The sequence below is a fragment of the Amphiura filiformis genome, chromosome 2 (assembly GCF_039555335.1).
Source record: "Amphiura filiformis chromosome 2, Afil_fr2py, whole genome shotgun sequence".
In the NCBI taxonomy this organism is placed as follows: Eukaryota; Metazoa; Echinodermata; class Ophiuroidea; order Amphilepidida; family Amphiuridae; genus Amphiura; species Amphiura filiformis.
The window spans coordinates 38,584,273-38,603,099 of record NC_092629.1 but is presented as its reverse complement, the minus strand read 5'-3'; the positions used below and the strand labels follow the sequence as shown (position 1 = coordinate 38,603,099).

Sequence of the window (18,827 nt, the reverse complement as noted above, 5' to 3'; positions counted from 1 at the left end):
GATATCAGCGGTTAAAATTCATTTCCCAACTGGTTGTAAAGTAACAATTTCCAAGGTAAGCCCAGGACCTTTACCTTGCTAGAGCGGTGCTTGATGAGAAACAGTTTTCCTACCAATACCACACCAGGGACTGACCATATTGACAAACAACATTTCCCACATAAAACTTGTAATAAAATCAATTATTAATCAAGCATTTACATGAACATTATACATACAACCCTATAATAAGCAGCACAGTGTTCCTGCGTGTTCTGTCAACATCAAGAACCAAAAAAATGATTTATCTCAATTTATGTACAACTTATGGTTTTTTTTGTTCTTTTTCTTCTTTTACGGAAGGCATATTAATTACATGTGTATACATCAACATATTTCTTTGTATATATATATCTATATATAAAATATAGAAACAAATAGTTACATTTGGGGGAAATATGGTGCCCGTTTGTTTACCGCCATTAAAAAATGACTTTTTAGTCAACATGCCACAACCAAGGTGATTTGATGTGAATGTTCAATGCCCAGGTTAACAAACCCAGATTACTACAGGTTACCAGGATTAATAATGATTAACCCAGGTTTATGTATAGGCTAATTAAGCCTTCTGACAACTGTCAACCACAATCAATTTCAGTATGTAAATTCAACTTGGGATAATTAAGGTTAAATCAGGTTAACCGATGTTAGAATCAGGGCTGGTCAAAGTTACCCTGTTATGATAATTCAAAGTAACTTGGGTTAAATAAGGTTAAACCAGGTTAACTGATGTTAGACTCTGGGCTGGTCAATGTTACCATTAATAATCCAAAGTAACTTGGTATAATTAAGGTTAAACCAGGTTAACAGAAATTAGACTCGGGGCTAGTCAATGTTACCATGTGTTGATAATCCAAAGTAACTTGGGATAATTATGGTTAAACCAGGTTAACCAAAGTTAGACTCAGGGCTGGTCAAAGTTTCCATGTGATGATAATCTAAAGTAACTTAGTATAATTAAGGTTAAACCAGGTTAACCAAAGTTAGACTCAGGGCTGGTCAAAGTTACCATGTGATGATAATCCGAAGTAAAAAATCAACCTGGATATTTATTACGGTCAATACAGGCCTATGTATAAAAGTTGGATTAAACTAACATACTCTTATATATATTTGGGTACCAAGTTCAAGCTGGCCTGATTATCAGGTTTAAGTTCAGCTAATCCAGGTTAGCCCAATATCCTAGGTCAAATCTAACCAGATAACATATCTGGGCTAGTTAAATCCTGGATGCATTGAATCACCTTATGGTGGGCATAAGCATACCTGTTTTGTGCTACAGCAAAACATCAACAACATGAAAAACGACAACATATTTTTTTAATAAAAAGAACAAACATGCCGCTTTTGACACAAAAAAATGTTCTGTCAAGTCGTCTGCCAATATGTCGGCAACAGTGGGTGGGGTTTTCAAGAAGGGGAGACTATCTGCAGGTGATGAAAAAGGGCGCCCTCGTGGACGGTCCGTCGCTTCAAAAGTCGGCAAATTCTTTGACACACTTTGGCGTGTTTGAGATGCGTAGGGCTTCTTCTTCGTAATCGTCAAAATGGCTGGTATCTCCCTCGTGCTTGACCTTGGGTAAGAATGGAGCTTCAACCTATGGACATCAAAATTATAATAAAATAAAAAAACGGTTAAAAAAAATTATCGCTTATGTTTTTCCATCATAGCTGAAAGAATGATGTTTATGAAGGCCAGGATATAGTGACTATTCCAGTTGAAATGCATACACCCCCTGAGAAAGACATGACCTAAATCCTCCCACACAAGGAGTGGGTATTTCAAAATGGGGTTACCTGAATGGGCGACTCCATTTGAAATATACACCCCATGTGTGGTGCATGAAGGTCATATCTTTAATGGGGCTTGTATGGATTTGAACTGGTATATATCCCACTGTTTTATGTGCGTTTGCCCTAACACTGTTTGTCGGCACATTTCCGAAGCCGCAGAAATTTGCCGTAGTATTTTTTTCCGCTGCAGAAAACGTCTAGAAGAACTACAGCTTTAAACCGAAAAATGCAGCGTCAGTCGTGATGGGCTGTTCCAGTTGATATCCATACACCCCCCTATGGAACACATGACCTTAATCTCCCTCACAGGGAGTGTGAATTTCAAATGGAGTCACCCATTCAGGTAGCCCCATTTGAAATTCACACTCCCTGTGTGGAAAATCAAGACAACGGGGGGTGTATAGATTTCAACTGGAAAAGCCCAACAGAATAACCGCACAGAAAAACGTCACATTATATACTGGCCTATTACGATATCATTAAAGAGAAGCAAAGTGATTTTCTCATAAAATGCACATTTCTGCTATTAGATGCATGGGTAAGGTTAGAGTTAGTGATGCAAGAGTTAAACAGCAACTGCATTTGGAGAAAACTACTGATACCATGATCAGCTCGTAATAGGTGAGAATTATATGGGGTTTTTTTTGTTACTGCAAAAGTCAATCAAGTCCCAACTTAAGGTCCGTTCATACTATGCCACAATTGCTTTGCGATGCATTGCCGACATATCGATTACTTTTTACAACTCACCGCAACTTGTCGCATTTCCAAGTTAAAATGTTTTTATACCGCAATGAAGTATTTTGCAATTCACTCTCCCTGTATGGAAGATCAAGATCATGTCGGGGGGAGTGGATGAATTTAAACTGGTATAGCCTAATTTGTACTCCAATACTGGTTTACGGGGCTCAAAATATCTGGGGCAAAGGGTGATTTGGCCCATATGAAAAACATTTTAATGGCAAAAAGAAGGTGACTTATCAAAGAATCTGCTCAATATAGCCCTCCTAATTACAACAAAGTTATTTTGAGCCTGATGCATTGCATTGTGTTGCGTTCTAACCCTGTCCCCCTATTTCTTTTCATCAAACCAATGATATCAAACAATTGTTTTAAGTGGACTCAAACTAAGCAACAAAATAAAACATGCAACATGCATTCAATTATCCTATCCTCTATACGCCGCCGTAGAAGTGACATCATAATTATAACTACCATAGCAATAGATGAATACAATTTTTGAATATACCGCCCTGCACTATAAATGCTTGCTATTGATTGGCCGATTGCTAAACCACATTGGCAAGCTATCTGTTGCATTACTTTGACAGTAATTTTATCGTAGCGAGCTATATTTGACTCGGCTGTTATATCTTACTATATAGAAGAATTACTGTATGGCAGTAAAGGCACTGTCTATCTACAAGCTGGCTATTAAAAGCAAGGGGGGAAGAGCATCGGGCTATTCCAGTTGAAATCCATACACCCCCTATGGAAGACATGACCTTAATCTCCCTCACAGGGGATGTAGATTTCAATTTGAAATTCACTCTCCCTGTGTGGGAGATTAAGGTCATGACCTCCACAGGGGGTGTGCAGATTTCAACTGGAACAGCCCATTAAGAGACACATAAGTAAGTTAAAGCTGTACAAGGAAAATAACAATTTTTGTGCATATGGAGACAATGTCAAGAATGCGCATTGAAGTGGTGTAACAACGTAGAACAAAATAAACTATCTGTATGAATCATTTTTACAAAAAAATAACAAAACCAGTCCCACATATGAATCTTGAACCCTTAAACCCATCCATAACCTTTCTCTTATTTACATAAACTTGAAACAATGCCTATACATTCTGTCGGTTGGCACGACGTCACTTGCGATGGATCACTTCTTTCTAACCTCTTGATGAAACAATTCCAAAAGTTTGATTTCTTATCAGGGAAATCAACTTAAAATAATTACCAAAGACAAGACAAATTGGTATTTTCTGTGCAAAGCAAATTGACTTGATGAACTGAAAGTGAAATGCCTTGTACAAACCAATAGGGAGTTTGTGAGGGTGACGGCTTTGACAGATGCGAGAAGTTGATAAGTGCAGTAGCTTGTAAACCCCAACGGAGAGAATTCTAAACAAAATCATCTTCAATATCAAATTCTGGTTTCCTAATTGTAACTTCAAAGTGGAAATTCCACACACACACACAAATCACATGCTGAATCCATCAATTACAAGGTTTCCATTAACTGACCACAAATTTCAGACAGATAAAAAGACGGAGAGTGAAAGAGGGTGCTTATTCCATTTTATATCCATACACCCCCTACGTGAGATATTACCTCAATCTTACTCACAGGGGGTGTAGATTTCAAATGGAGTCACCCATTCATCAGGTAACCCCATATGAAATTCACACTCCATGTATGGAAGATTAAAGGGCATGGCTTTTATATGAGTGTATGGATTTCAAAGGGAACAGTGGTCCAATTTACATAAACAAGTACCAAAGAACAGAAACAATTACAAATATTCCATGCCCAATACTAGTGGGGTTGTACTTATAGTTAAGGCTTGTTATTTGTGGGAGGTAATGGAACAATTTAAGATTTTTGGTTGTAACTGGAGAATTACATCTGCAAGTTGCTTACAACGGACAAGGGTAACATTGTAGTTGAACTTTCCGAACATTCAAATTTGTATAATAGGCTAATGCATTAGCATCACATTTGCAACGCAACTCCAAAATAGTTTGCTACCATTGCCGACGAACAATTTGGGACCGCGAAACAAGTTTCAACATTCCAGCAAAAATACCCCTAAACGAGAAAAATACATACCAAATTCTGTCCCTAATCAAGTTTTTAGCCAAAGAATGTACCATTTTTGTTGAAAATCTGGGTTTTTTTTTACCCCTAACCATGTCACATGCATTACTTGTCTGGTCGCCAAAAAAGTCATCATGCACTTTTCACTTGTTTGTTTTTTGGTTACGCATGTGTGCAGTACAGGTCTTGAGTGCTTAAGCTTAAGTATCCCCCAACCCCGTAAGACCCCTCTTTAAAGTTTACATTCCAATCTTCAATACGTGATACAATCAAGTAATATATAAGTCTGTCAATTTCCCAGGGTTCCAATGGACTTTTTAATTTCAAAATGACACATCTTTTCTGATGTTTCTGAGACCTAATTATCACAACATTCAAAACAACATACTTAACATCAGCCTTCTACAGCCTATGTCCAGCTGCCTTGCTGCAGGGATTGATTTTTAAGGCGCGCAAGTGCGATCGCACACCTTAAAATTGCCTGTCCGAGTGTGATTTATAGCACACCTCCCTCAATTCCTAATCTTTTTACTGAGGGGGGGGGGGTGGGGGGGTTTCAACAACTGGAATTGCCCGACCCGAATTATAAATGAAACCAGGAGGATGTGAGTTCATAAGGGGCAATGTCAGGGACTAAAGGTCACAGTCGATGCGAAAATATGAGGTACCGTACCACCTACAGCCACTTGGTTCATTATAACGAATGGTTCCTAATTCATCTTTGACCATGCGCAGATAGCTTCATCATAAATAAGGCAGCCCTCCACGTTCAACCACCCATACCATATTCTGGCTAGATATTTAATATCCCAAATTTATAATATGCCTACCAGTTCCATCGTATAACCAATTTGCTAGAGAATATTTGTTACCATGTTTAATAAATTTGTATTTATCGTATAATAAAATGTTGCCAAATGTATATGTGTATATAGTGTGTGGATCACAAGAATAATATCTTCTACGGACTTGGCTACTAAGAATGTCGGGAAGGATATTGCCGTATGCTGGCCTGTGTCAATATGTTATTTCCGTATGCTGGCCTATGTCAGATATTATTACAGACATGGGGTACCACTTATGGCCTCACGTCACTGTGTGCGATCATGCGTAAGAGGCAATTCCCGATATCATCATAAGTTCCCTGATGAAACACATTCTTTGCTCTATATAATTAATGTAAAATAATAACTCTTTTCTTTTCATTCACAACCATTTTTTTTAAATAAGCAATTTAATTTTTTTTATCTAATTCTCAAAAGTACCAATAAAACAATAAAACAAATAAAAATTATAATTTTTCAAAATGAAATACTGTTAAATTAAGATACAAAATACACGACAAGATAAACACCACTTAAATATTAGTTGTAAATGGCTATTCCGGTTGAAATACACACACCCCTGTGGAAGAAATTACCTTATTCTAGCACAACGTGGGTGTAGGTTTCAAATGGAGTCACCCATTCAGGTAACCCCATTTGTAATTCACACTCCTTGTGTGGGAGATTAAGATCACATCTTCCATAGGGGGTGTATGGATTTCAACTGGAATAGCCCGAAGCAAGGGATTTAAGGCAACTCTAAGTCTGCGGAATATTAGTGTTAAATATTAGTTTGAAGCGGCTGGAATTCTAATGGGCGTATCAAAATGCAGCAGCTGACTGGTTCTCGGAATGAGTGCTATTGCTTAAGTTTAAGATAAAGCAAAATAATGTAAAAAAAAAAGGTAAACACAATCTTAACGAGTGCTATGTGCAATGCTGAAGTTAACATGCTCATGCTTGCTTGCATTTCGTGCTCCACATACATGCCAATAATACTGAGATAGATAAATAAATAAATAAATAAAAATAAATATAAAAATAAACAAATAAAAACAAACAAATAATAAATAAAATAACAAATACAAATAAACAAGACAATAAAAATAAACAAAAATAAAATCAATATTAAAATAATTAAAAAATATATAAATAACCCCTCCCAAAAACAAAACAAAACAAACTAATAAAGAAATTAGAAACAAAATTTAACAACAAAATAAATAAATTTCATAAAAATAAATAAATAATTAATTATTAAATAAATAATAAAACTAAACAAACAAATAAAAAAATTAACAAACAAATAAATAAACTAATTTTTGATGCAAAAACAATTCTGTAAACAAGTGAAACTATATTCTGCAAATAATGCATAACAAAATACAAGATGCACTAGTGTGGATTGTGTCAAGAACCAACTATGGAAGCATTCTCTATACATATTGGAGGGGAGGTGTTTGTAAATTGACAAAAGAGGATGCGGTGAAATTGGCAAGATTACCTTTTTTCGTGTTTTGTACGGAACACAATATTTGGCCCGGATTCCATGGCAACGAACACTTAGACTCATTCCACAACGAACGTAGAAGCAAGGAAGATGAAGAGGCAGCATGCCTGTACATATACATCCTTTGGGTGAAGCGTTAAGATTACAATCGGTGCGCCACCAGATAAGCGCCCTCTACGTGTCACAGTGTGGTGCACCGCATTGCAATTTATCCTTTTTGAGAGTGAGAACATAATGCTGCATGGTGTATGTACATGGCAAATCAATATTAACGTATCATCCGCAATATGAGGCAAACATAAAAGAAATAAAGAATCGCCACCTGGCGTGTGGGGGCGCTTGCAATAGCCAACAGATCATTCCCAACTCATGAATATTCATGCTTACAAAGTAGATGAACACACTTGCATGGCTATCTCTGAGTTGCACAATAAATATGGCTTGCATATGACATCACTTTACTTATTACACAAGTCTGTTATAATATAGTTGGACCTGTAAATAAGTTCACCAGGATTGTCCATAATTTGCAAAACATCTTGTATACAAATCCAGTAATTATTGGGTACTAAATGATGTTGAACACATCGCAATGATAGTTGTTGTACTACATCGTAGTACTTTCTAAACTTGAGAACTTAAAGAAACCATCATGATTCAAAAACAAAAAGGGGGCCCAACACACTTAACCGACCATAAAGGCCCATCACTATCTACTGCACATTTATGACCGTTAGTCAACTCCAAAACAGTGCCACCAATGTCAAGTTCCAACAGGAAGCAAATGATAAGGAGCTGGAGAATTTAATTAGTTAATCAATTTGAGGAAAGTACTATAATGTAGTACGAAACTGTCATTGACATCATTTTATACCCAATAATTTCTAGATTTGTAAACAAGAACTTTTGCAAATTATGTATATAGTTGGACATTTTGCACTGTTTTTTTTTGTTACAAGAGTGACAACAACAATTTTTTCTGCTGTTTTTAATGCGGGAAATAAGAACAGAGCCCAAAACAAACTCTGAATGGAAAAATCAAAGTGGTGATCCTAATATCGCAGCACAGGAACAACTAATGCAGCGAAGAACCAACACGCAGCATCTGCCGTATCGGCAAATATGCATGCAAAAACGTCCGTCTATGTTGGGTCATTCCTATTGAAATCCATACACCACCTTATGGAAGATATGACCTCATTTTAATTTCACACTTTCCTGTATGGGAGATTAAGGTTATGTCTTCCACAGGGGCGTGTGGATTTCAACTTGAATAGCCAGTTCTCTACTCTTTCTTCTGTTATGATCTCTTCATATGTAAACTTTCAGCAAAACTGGCTTCAGTTTTTGGAGTGTAATAATTTAAAACTATCATGTTCTACCACCTTAAAATCCTTTATAGAAAGTGTTTTAGCCCTCTAGCTACCACCCAAGAATTTTGGCTATACCCGTTGAAATCCATGCACCCCCCCCCCCCTATGGAAGACATGATCTTAATCTCCCATACAGGGGGTGTGAATTGCAAATGGGGTTACCTGAATGGGAGACTCCATTTGATATCTACACCCCCTGTGTGGCAGATTAAGGGGGTGTATGGATTTCAACTGGAAAAGCCTAATAGTTTTTCTTACAGGTGGTCTGTAATATGCCACCTGCGGACAGGCGACTTGCTCCCAGGATGGACAAAATTAATGCAATTCGTCGCTGGCATAGTGCACGTTACAATATGACCTTTGCTAGGTCAACTGGCCCACACTTTTTATGATGTGAACCACTGATCGAAATGATCACCACACAAAGCCTATGGCAAATCATAATTCGGAATATAGGTGTATGCTCCTAGGCTTGAACCACTAACCAATGGATACTAATGTGCACTATGTCAGCAAATAGCTAGAAACTGAGGTTCATCCATCCATTTGAGTCAGTTGTTCGTCCAATATCTGACAGGGGTTCAATGACTTCAAATATATGTTGCCCTGACCTTTGAACTTCTACAGATCCCAGGAGCAAACTCACCAGTTGATATGTTACACAACATTTTCAGTTTTTAAGACTGTATTGAACTCGGAGGTAGACCATATTTTTAAATGAAGTATCGGTGACACCCGCAGTGAATCCCTACTGAAGCCTAGCTAACATTGATAAGGGTTTGGTCAAATAGACAATTGTATTTCAATGACAAGCAAACCTTCAATTTCTAATTAAAGACACTACTTATGTCTTCTTTACGTAGAGGAAGCAAAAACATGGCTGCTCATAACTATAAGAAACCAATTTCCAAATCAAGGCTTCTTCTATCACCATTGTAACATGAGGCCACAGAATATTTGTTTGTGGTATCAATTCTATGGTGTCAATTCTTGATACAGGTCTTTAAATACAAGGCATCCATGAAAGAATTGTATCGTCGTAAACTTATATTAATTGTTTGAGTATATGAACGCCACAATTAAACATTTCTAAATAACTGGGGTGGTTGACGAAAAAAATCAGCTATCATGTACTTTTTGAATTCTGACAACGCCATTCTTGAAATATAAGAATTTTACAAAACTCCCTCATTTTCAAACCTTTTCACGGATTCAAATATCAATCGATCTATACTGTGAGTACTAATCGCTGCGCATTATCAGTGCATGAGACGTCTATTGTCATCGATAGATATTTTACTCGAAGGAACGGATTGAAAATGAGATAAGTTTTGTAAAATTCTTTTATCTTAGAAACGGAGCTGTCAATTGTCGAAATTCAAGTATGTAATAGCTGATATATTCCTTAACCACATCTTATATTTAGTTGGTTTATACCTTAAAATACCCACAAAAAATCAGTTCCCGACGATACAGTTCTTTCAGGGACTTCTTTCAAGGACACCCTGTACAGGGGTTTGAAAGTTCTCTATCCCACATTAACTTCCAGAGAAGAATACCCCACTTCTTTCAAGGACACCCTGTACAGAGGTTTGAAAGTTCTCTATCCCACATTAACTTCCAGAGAAGAATACCCCAATCTTCCTTGGATCAATGAGCGGCATAGGCAGGACTCTTTTGACCACTTATGGGCGCCGAACGAAGCTTTGACGCGAAATCAGCCAATTATATCACTGGTCTGTTTACACTGTGTACGCGAAGGAAAAGAAAGGTCATTCTTCTCTGCAAGCAAGTGTTGGTATGATAGAGAGCAACGATGATAATCATGCATAAGTAAGTAGGGTTCGATAAAATATCGATGGGACGATGCTTGACACTCATTTGGGGTACAATAACTTTTCCAACTGACAAAGGGCTCTCTACTCCATTTGTTCCAAAGGTCATCATGGGCTATTCCATTTAAAATCCATACTACCCCTGTGGAAGATTTGGGAAATATCTTCCACAGGGGGAGTATGAATTTTAAATGGAATGAGCACATTACATAGCTCCATTTGAAACTAACACTCCCTCTGTGGAAGATTCAGATTCAGGTTGAATCTTTCTCAGAGGGTGCAGGAATTTAAATGGAGCTACCTAACATGTTCTTCCATTTGAAATTCATACTCCTCCTGTGAAAGGTATTTCCCAAATCTTCCACAGGGGCAGTATGGATTTTAGATGGAATATCCCAATGAGGGAATACAACTCATGCAAAGCCCTGACAGGTTTATACAATGGAGTACCAATATACGTAGTCTCAGGTTCAAACACGTAATGTTTCAAATGTAGGGGCAGGGTTATAGGCTTACTTACTGTAACAAACACTAAATCATGCCAAATGGGGCAAAAGGTTTGTGTACAAACTGAATAGGAGCAGGCACCCCAGACCAAACCGTTTCCCCATACAGGCCCAAATTGGACCAGAGTCGGGGAAGCCATCTTGCTTAATTGTCAGTCCAGTAAACTGGTCAAATCTGCTATTTTTTTTCGACGATGGGCGGAATTCAGTTTAGGTCCGGGGTAAACATTTAGGCCACCATAGGCCACTGGTTCTAACCCCATGACCCTTGACCCTCATAACCCTGATGCTTTTAATTCAAATTTTTGCCTTGTTTCAGGTTTTAATGAGCCTATAAAGCTGAAAGTAGCTCCTGATTCTGTTAAACCATATTTCGAACAATAACACCACTAATATCCCAAGAGCTACTTTCGGTAAATATATCCTGGTTCACTAATTATATCCCAGTAGGTCCTAGTTCAAACCTCATGACCTTTATATAACCCCCGAGTACTGACCTTCTTCTGGTAGATGGCAATCCAATCCGTCGTAGCAAACCATTTGTGATTCTTGATATCGTTGACGCTTGTTCTTGAGATTGCCGTGCAGCTTGGTGAGATCTACCTGTAGAAGATTCCTCAGTAGATCCTTGAGGTCTGAACTGAAGTGCGACGGGAATCGCACCTGTGACACGGATGGAGTAAAAAGCAACGATCACAAAGAATTACATCTAATCCTGAGGTGATAGAAAGACCAAACGATTTTGGTACAAGGCAATCCCATCCCACCCCTCCTCCCAAAATGGGCTTTTCCCTGTGTCAGAACAAAAAATCATTGAAATTCAAATATCAGTATTCTTCATACTTATGTATGCCCCCCTCCAACAGAAAAACAAATTTAGGTGCTGTCAAATGTACCATTAAAAAATTCAGCTCATTGCAATTTTTGATCTTTGCAACACCATTATCAACATTAGTTTGAATATTGCAATTATTCCTCCACCTCACCTCCCGCTGTCCTCCTTCATCATCATCATCATCAAATATGATGCAATGATGAATATAATTTCCAGTGTGACTCCCAGGGCTCGAAATAAGGCTGTCCATGGTGCTCAACAATGTGTGAGGGCAAAAATATTTTTTTATGTCGAGGCCTTGAATACATCCTTCTACATGTATAGCTTGATGTGGCTTACTATAGTATACATTTGGGCCTGTAAAAAAATTGTGAGGGTTCCTAAAATTTAAGATCAAGGGCCCTAATGGCCCTCATAACTTATGGCCTATTTTGAGGCCTCCTGACCGTGTCAACATGAATACTTACCTTTCCTGAGACTATCTTCTCATATATCTGAATTGGTTGGTCAGCAAAGAAAGGTGGGTAGCCTGCTGCCATTTCATAGATAAGAACACCCAGAGCCCACCAGTCAACGGCTTTGTTGTAGCCCTGTTTAAGAAGAAGACAGAAAAAGATGGTTATAGAAGATAATTCCATTTCCCTGATAAGAGCCTACCAGTCAACTTGATTTATATAGCCCTGTCAAATAACATGTTTTTAAAGACGGAAGAAAGATGGTTATAGAGGGTTATTCCATTTCACTGATAAGAAAGAACACCCATAGCCTACTAGTCAACTACTTTATTGTAGCCCTGTCAGACGATACAATAAAGGATGGTAATGACAGAAGAAAGATGTTAAAGAGTGCAGGCCTTATCAACTAACTTACCACCACCTTGAAATTCAGTAACCCTAGAAGCAGCACTAACCATGAGAGTGAGCGTCTAACGGGTGGGGTTCACTCCAGGGGCATCACCCCATTGGGAGTCCATGGGGCAGTGCCTCCAGATGTTCATAAACTTGAGGGGTTTTGAGATGGGCTATTTTTCCCTGGGTAAAGTCAAAGAGTTCACTGCTGAATATAGTTTTAATTATGAATTTTGTCATTGGGGAGTGAGGTTACTTAGTAGCCTGCAGATTAGCAGATCCATTACTTTATTTATAAATTCTCTGCATTATCCTGCAAAATCATTTTAATGAGGATGAACCAAATGCATTTGCCTGTTTCGTTTCGTTTCAACTGCATACATTAAACACACAACCCCGCACTAGCCCTATTCACTTCACAAATATTCTGTTGCTTCCTTGTACGGTATATCCGTGTCATTGGACTGCTGTAATAAATCCAGTTGATTCATTTGCAAACATTGGGCTGTTCCATTTAAAATTCACACTACCCCTGTGAAAAATTTTGGAAATAGCTTCCACAGCTTCTACAGGGAGAGTATGTTTTTCAAATGTAATTGGTCATATAGTTAAGGCCCGGCAAAAAACGAGATCTCGCTTTTCACGCCGCGAATCTCGCTATTAACCAATTATCTCGCTTTTTAAGAAAGTTCCCAAGCAGTATACTTACTATAAAAATGTTGCTTTATGCCATAAAAGTTCACCGAATTCCACGAAATGAACTTCTCCATCGGAAAAGTGTGCAGAATTCAACAGCATTGCAACCACATTGCAAGTGCAAAAGCCAATGCTTTACTTAATAAAAAATGACATTTCATTGCAAATGAGTTCAAGTTTAGGCCAAATATCATTATATTTATTGAATTACTGGAATATTTTGACTATAAAACATAATTCAAGGTCAAATTTTTGTCACTTTTTCTTCGACTCACGCCGGCATCTGCAGTTCTGTTTACATACAATCTAAACTGACCTAATCTGAACAATAGAGGGCAGGCAACATTTTTTATCTATTTATTTATTTATTTATTTTTTTTTTCGTATTTTCTGGCTTTTAAAGCTTCTTGTGCCATTTTTCGGGGGGAAATCTCGCTTTTCTCGCTTTTTAAAATTTTGGATCTCGTTTTGTACTTCCAAAAATTGCGTTTTTTGCCGGGGCCTAGTCATAGTTTAATCATTTTGAAACACATACTCCCCCTGTATTATGGCTTTACCTATATCTTCCACAACTGGAGTGAGTATTTCAAGTGGAAGTTACCCAACTGTCTATTCTATTCTGTGAGAGATTTAGCTAAATCTTCCACAGGGGTAGTGTGGATTTTAAATGGAATAGCCCATTGAGTAAACAGCTAATGAGATAAAGTTGAATCTATATTTAGATACAGCTTGTTTATCTTCCTATATATAGATTCTGTATGGAATTTCATGAACAGAGCGTTAAGCAAAGCATAGTATCAGCTGGTATTGCATCTCATTTTGCTACACAATCTAGGAAAAATTGCTATGCAACTACAAAAGTACAGGGTGTATCAAAATGATTGGTACCCATCAATATTGATGTTTATTGAAAAGCCTGCCTCATCCAAATACATCATTGGATACTCTTGAAATGTCCAAAATGAATAGTTTATGACTTGTTTTACAATTAATCTACAAATTATTTGGATCTTATGTTGAATTTTGATGTGTCAGATGAATGCATTATCAATGAAAATGATGGGTACCAATCATTTTGATACAGCTTGTATGTCCATGTCATAAATTAATAAATTAAAAATTCCCTAGACATACTTAAGGTCTGTTCATACTACACTGTATTTGCTTTGCAGTGCCAATATATTGATTACTTTTTGCCACAACTCAATGTAACTTGTCGCATTTCCAAGTTAAAATGTATTTAACTTAATTGCGATACCACAATGCAGTATTATGCTGTACAATGCAGTGCGGCAATGCACCGCATCGCAAAGCAATTGTGGCGTAGTATGAACAGACCTTTAGTCAGTGACTGTGGTTTAGGTTGAAGCACTGAATTTCATTGTTTCATGGATGTCATCTATTACAGTCGACTGCAGGGTGTAATGTGTATGCATTTTAACTGGAACAGCCCATTAACAGCCACAGGAAACCTTTATGTTGCATCTCACTAATGAGCGCCACATCACATGGCAACACTCGCTACACGTCAAATTAATTTGCTTCTCATTTTGTATTTTTGTTGTGATTACCGATGACGTTCTAGTTCCAAGAAAATTTTATTACGCTACAAAGCAAAAACATTGAAACCAAAACAATTAAGGGGAAAAAATACTGTTGTGTTCATTTTCTACTAATCAAATTGCAGTACATCAAATTATGTTTCTTTTCATGTATAGCAAAGAGCAAATGCCACTACATACAAATATGCCATTTATTTCTCCCACAGCCCCAGGTAAATGATTTTGATGGATATTCAATTAATTTACAGACATAATAAGTGCAGGAAACGACATGTAAGAAATGGGCCCATCAGATAAACACAGGTCAACATGGAGCTATTGAAATGAGGTCATCGCCATGGCGATGCAGTCAGGTAAGTTTCATTGACTGAGGCAAGTAGGGATGAGGATGAACCTCTCTGCAGCATCCTTGCACAGGTAATGACTAGGATGAAGAAAATTATTAAAAACATTTTTTGAGGTGATTTTTTTTTGTAGCGACCTTCATTCAATACGCAGAGAAACTTGAGGTACAAGATTTATTTTCTTGTAGTATAGGCATGCTATCTGACAGCCAGCCACTAGGAGAACAAAATACTACATGTGGTAGAAAGCAGAGTCGCCCACAAAAATAAAAATACCTGCAAAATTTCAACTATGAATGGGAAGTTACAGCAAATGAGGCCAGTGTAGTATAAATACTGTTAATGTGGACATTTTCGTGTGATTTATTGTTCACTCTTTGCCGCTTTTTAAAACCGTTTCACTTGTTTTTAAATTCACAATTCTAATATTCGTTACTGTGTGACTTACACAGCACAAAAGGAACATATTTGCCTATTGTTATGATCATTATAGCTACTTGGAAATGAAAATAAATGTTAACGTGAAAATATCCCCCTAGTCTTGCGCTCAATTGAGCAAGATTACTCAACAAGGATGAGGCTCTGTAACATGACCCGTTCCATGTACGTATGGGTATTGCTGCAAATAATATGATGTCGCAAATACGGACGGACTTGTCATTTTATATTTCTCCCGTAGGATGTCGGAAATTTCCACTGTCAGGTCTCCGTTGTTATTACTGAGTTAGAGAAGAAGGAACTGCCTGGTGTATTATACATAGCAATACCAATGTATGCGTATCGGCTATGTGTGACGGTGCAACAAGTGCTATTATGCATGTCACAAATACTATATTGCTATGCAGGGTGTTAGCCAGCCACCAGTCATTTTGGGCAGGCAGTTTGGCAGCAAGATGCTAAATTCTAAAAAATAACCCTTGAGTAAGTTCTGTGAACTCAAAACAAGATCAGACAAATAAATCAAGGATATTCATTGCAATAGCTATTAGAAGTGACGGAACCCCAGAAGGTGCAGTGTTTTTTGGGGTTTTTGTTTTGTTTTGTTTCAAGCTCCATTTTGGACTGCAGGGAGGTTTGGTGAAAATGACAGGCACTTGTCAAATCCTAGCTAAGATCCCGGTTGCCATGGCTAAAACCTTTTATAAAAGTAAAACCACAGCTTCTGTAGCACATTTTGTGTGATTTTCTCCAAAATTGTTCTTCTTACACAAAATCTGTATTTTTATGTGTATACATATTAGATTCCTTGATGCTTTTCTTTTTTTTTAAATGGAAGAAAACAAAATTGTGCGCTAAGATTCAAAACAAATTTGGAAGACTAGCATGTTTGCATGAAACCATTTGGCAAATTGGCAATACATGACCTCCATTATTTAGAAACGATGATACGGCAGAACTTCATTTCCACGAGTGAAATTATAAACAACAATATACCGAATAGCAAATATACTCATGTCTGGGGGGAAAACTTGACATTCAAAAAATATTCAAGTTTTAAGATTCCCCTCGCAAAAATATGGTCATTACAAGGCAAAAAAAAAAAGAAATCCTTAAAAAGGGCTCATTGTGCGACCATGGTAGTGATTAAAGCTGTACAAAGCCAGTTCAGGACTAAAGGCAATGGGCTATTCCATTTAAAATCCACACTACCCCTGTGGAAGATTTTGGAAATATCTGCCACAGGGGAAGTATGAATTTCAAATGGAATAAACACATTAAGCAGCTACATTTAAATGTCATACACCCTCTGATAAAGATTCAACATGAATCTTCCACTGAGGGAGGGCTAGTTTAAAATGGAGCTGCTAATGTATTCATTCCATTTGCAACTCATACTCCCCCTGTGGAATATATTTCTAAAATCTTCCACAGGGGGAGTGTGGATTTTAAATGGAACAGTCCATTGGATAGTCTGAGGTAGCGATATGATTCAATTTAGGTAAGTCATTGATTAGATTTGGTCAATCCATGTCCGGGAATTATATATATGGCAGGCAAGGACAGGTTAGTTTGCACAAGACATAACCAGTGATGATGAAGACAGACTGAGTATTAGGTTGCCAGAATTGTGGTAACACAGGGCAAGTTATAAAAGAATTGAACATTTTCTAATACTACTCAATTTTGAGAACTCAACTGGACAGGGGCTGGTTAAAAGAGTATTGTGTGACCAAAATAGTTTTAACTATTTGCAAAGCAGTCAAAAAGCTAATCGATGAGAGAATGGGGTACTATTGGAAGTACTATATATTTCCCCTATTTCCCGCTTACTATTGCCCTCAATGTCGCGTCGCAGTTCCTATTGGTTGGTACAACTCGCCACGCAAGCAGGATTTCAGTCCCGGTTCCGGGGTATTACTGTGTAGCAAGTCATGCTGTCTTGCGAAGCACACAAGCAGCACAGAACTGCACATACTCGATCTCATCAATGCATGTGTAATCCCTATTGGGGTTAAAGAACAGTACTAGCCTGATACCCATGTTTGGAATCCCAGCGATTACATACCTTGCTGAGGATGATCTCCGGTGCCAGATACTCTGGTGTACCACACAACGTCCATGTCCTGCCTTTCACTTTCTTGGCAAAACCAAAGTCTGTTACCTGTATTTCACAAAATATAATCAATATTATGTTTTTGAATCATTTAAATGTCACGAGACAAAAAACACTGGAATTAATCAAAAATTTTCAGTCACATACTACCATAAATTTTGCCAAAACTTGGTACCTAAATAATATGAAACAATCGTATCACACTATCAACTAAAACCTGATGGGCACCCAACCTTCTACCCAACATACCGTAAACGTTTGCCTAATGGCGCACCTGGGCTCCTTTGCCTTGGGGTTAATTTCATGTGCACATAGAGAGCTCCCTCCTCTGAAATCCCAACAAGATTTAAGGTTCCGTGCCCTTATTTGCCGGTGGGAATTTTACGGGAGGGCAATTTTAGGTTGTGCCTAAAATTCCACTTATGTCAAGGGAGCCCATAGTGCCATTAGGCGAACATTTACGATATTCTATGTACAAAAATACAGTAGAATTCTGTCTACAAGCATATACCTCTAAATGATGTTTTTTTGACAAAAGAGCAGAAAGGCAGACACCCTCCGCAAAAACATTCTTTGGAGTTTGAGCAACTATATCACTGATACAGGCGGCTGTACAAATATGTATTATTGCAAGACCAATTAAATTTATTATTAAAGTTATTGTGGAGGTTGTCTGGCTTTTCTCTCTCATCGTCAAAAAAAACTCCCCTCATTTAGAGGCATATATGCTTGTAGATGGAATTCTACGGTACTGGGTTTGTCCCAAGCGATGAGCATGTGTGAGATCCTAAAACACTTACATCCTAGAATATAAACCCACACTGTTGCATCTTTGTACATAAACACATATAGTGTTACACCCGGCACATCCGCTTAAATATATCCTAGTCGCGATTATTAGATTTACGACTGGATTCCAGCCCCAACCAAACGCAAAATTAAATTGCACAAATTGTTCTGTAATGGGAGGATGTGCTGATTGGTTGTAATGTGAAATTGAGTGTACCGAGGACACTTGAAACTCGACTTGAATGTTGTGTATGATGGGAAGCTGTATAGCATTTCAAATGCTGGTAACTGGATGAAAAGTCCCTGCACTGCTGCACAGGCAGGTATGTCCGAGTTTTTACTCTGGTATATCTGCCTATGTGCATGTCATGTTTCCATTTCATGTTTAATTGTGTTAGTGTGAGATGCGTAATTCTTCTTTCCCCCTGTGTAACATATTAGGGTAACGATTAAGCATCATTAATTTATTTGATCTCGCACTAGTTTGTA

The 18,827-nt window shown here is 37.7% G+C and overlaps 1 protein-coding gene across 1 annotated transcript in view; it reads right to left on the bottom strand.

Moving 5' to 3' along the window:
- Positions 1-18,827, bottom strand: part of LOC140146187 (uncharacterized) — a 224,846-nt gene that overhangs the window by 16,784 nt on the left and 189,235 nt on the right. Inside the window, exons 15-17 of the mRNA XM_072167962.1 lie at positions 17,502-17,597; positions 12,013-12,135; positions 11,208-11,373 (exon numbers count right to left, since the gene is read on the bottom strand). Coding sequence (XP_072024063.1) covers positions 11,208-11,373; positions 12,013-12,135; positions 17,502-17,597 — 385 coding nt within the window. The remainder of the gene's footprint in view (positions 1-11,207; positions 11,374-12,012; positions 12,136-17,501; positions 17,598-18,827) is intronic.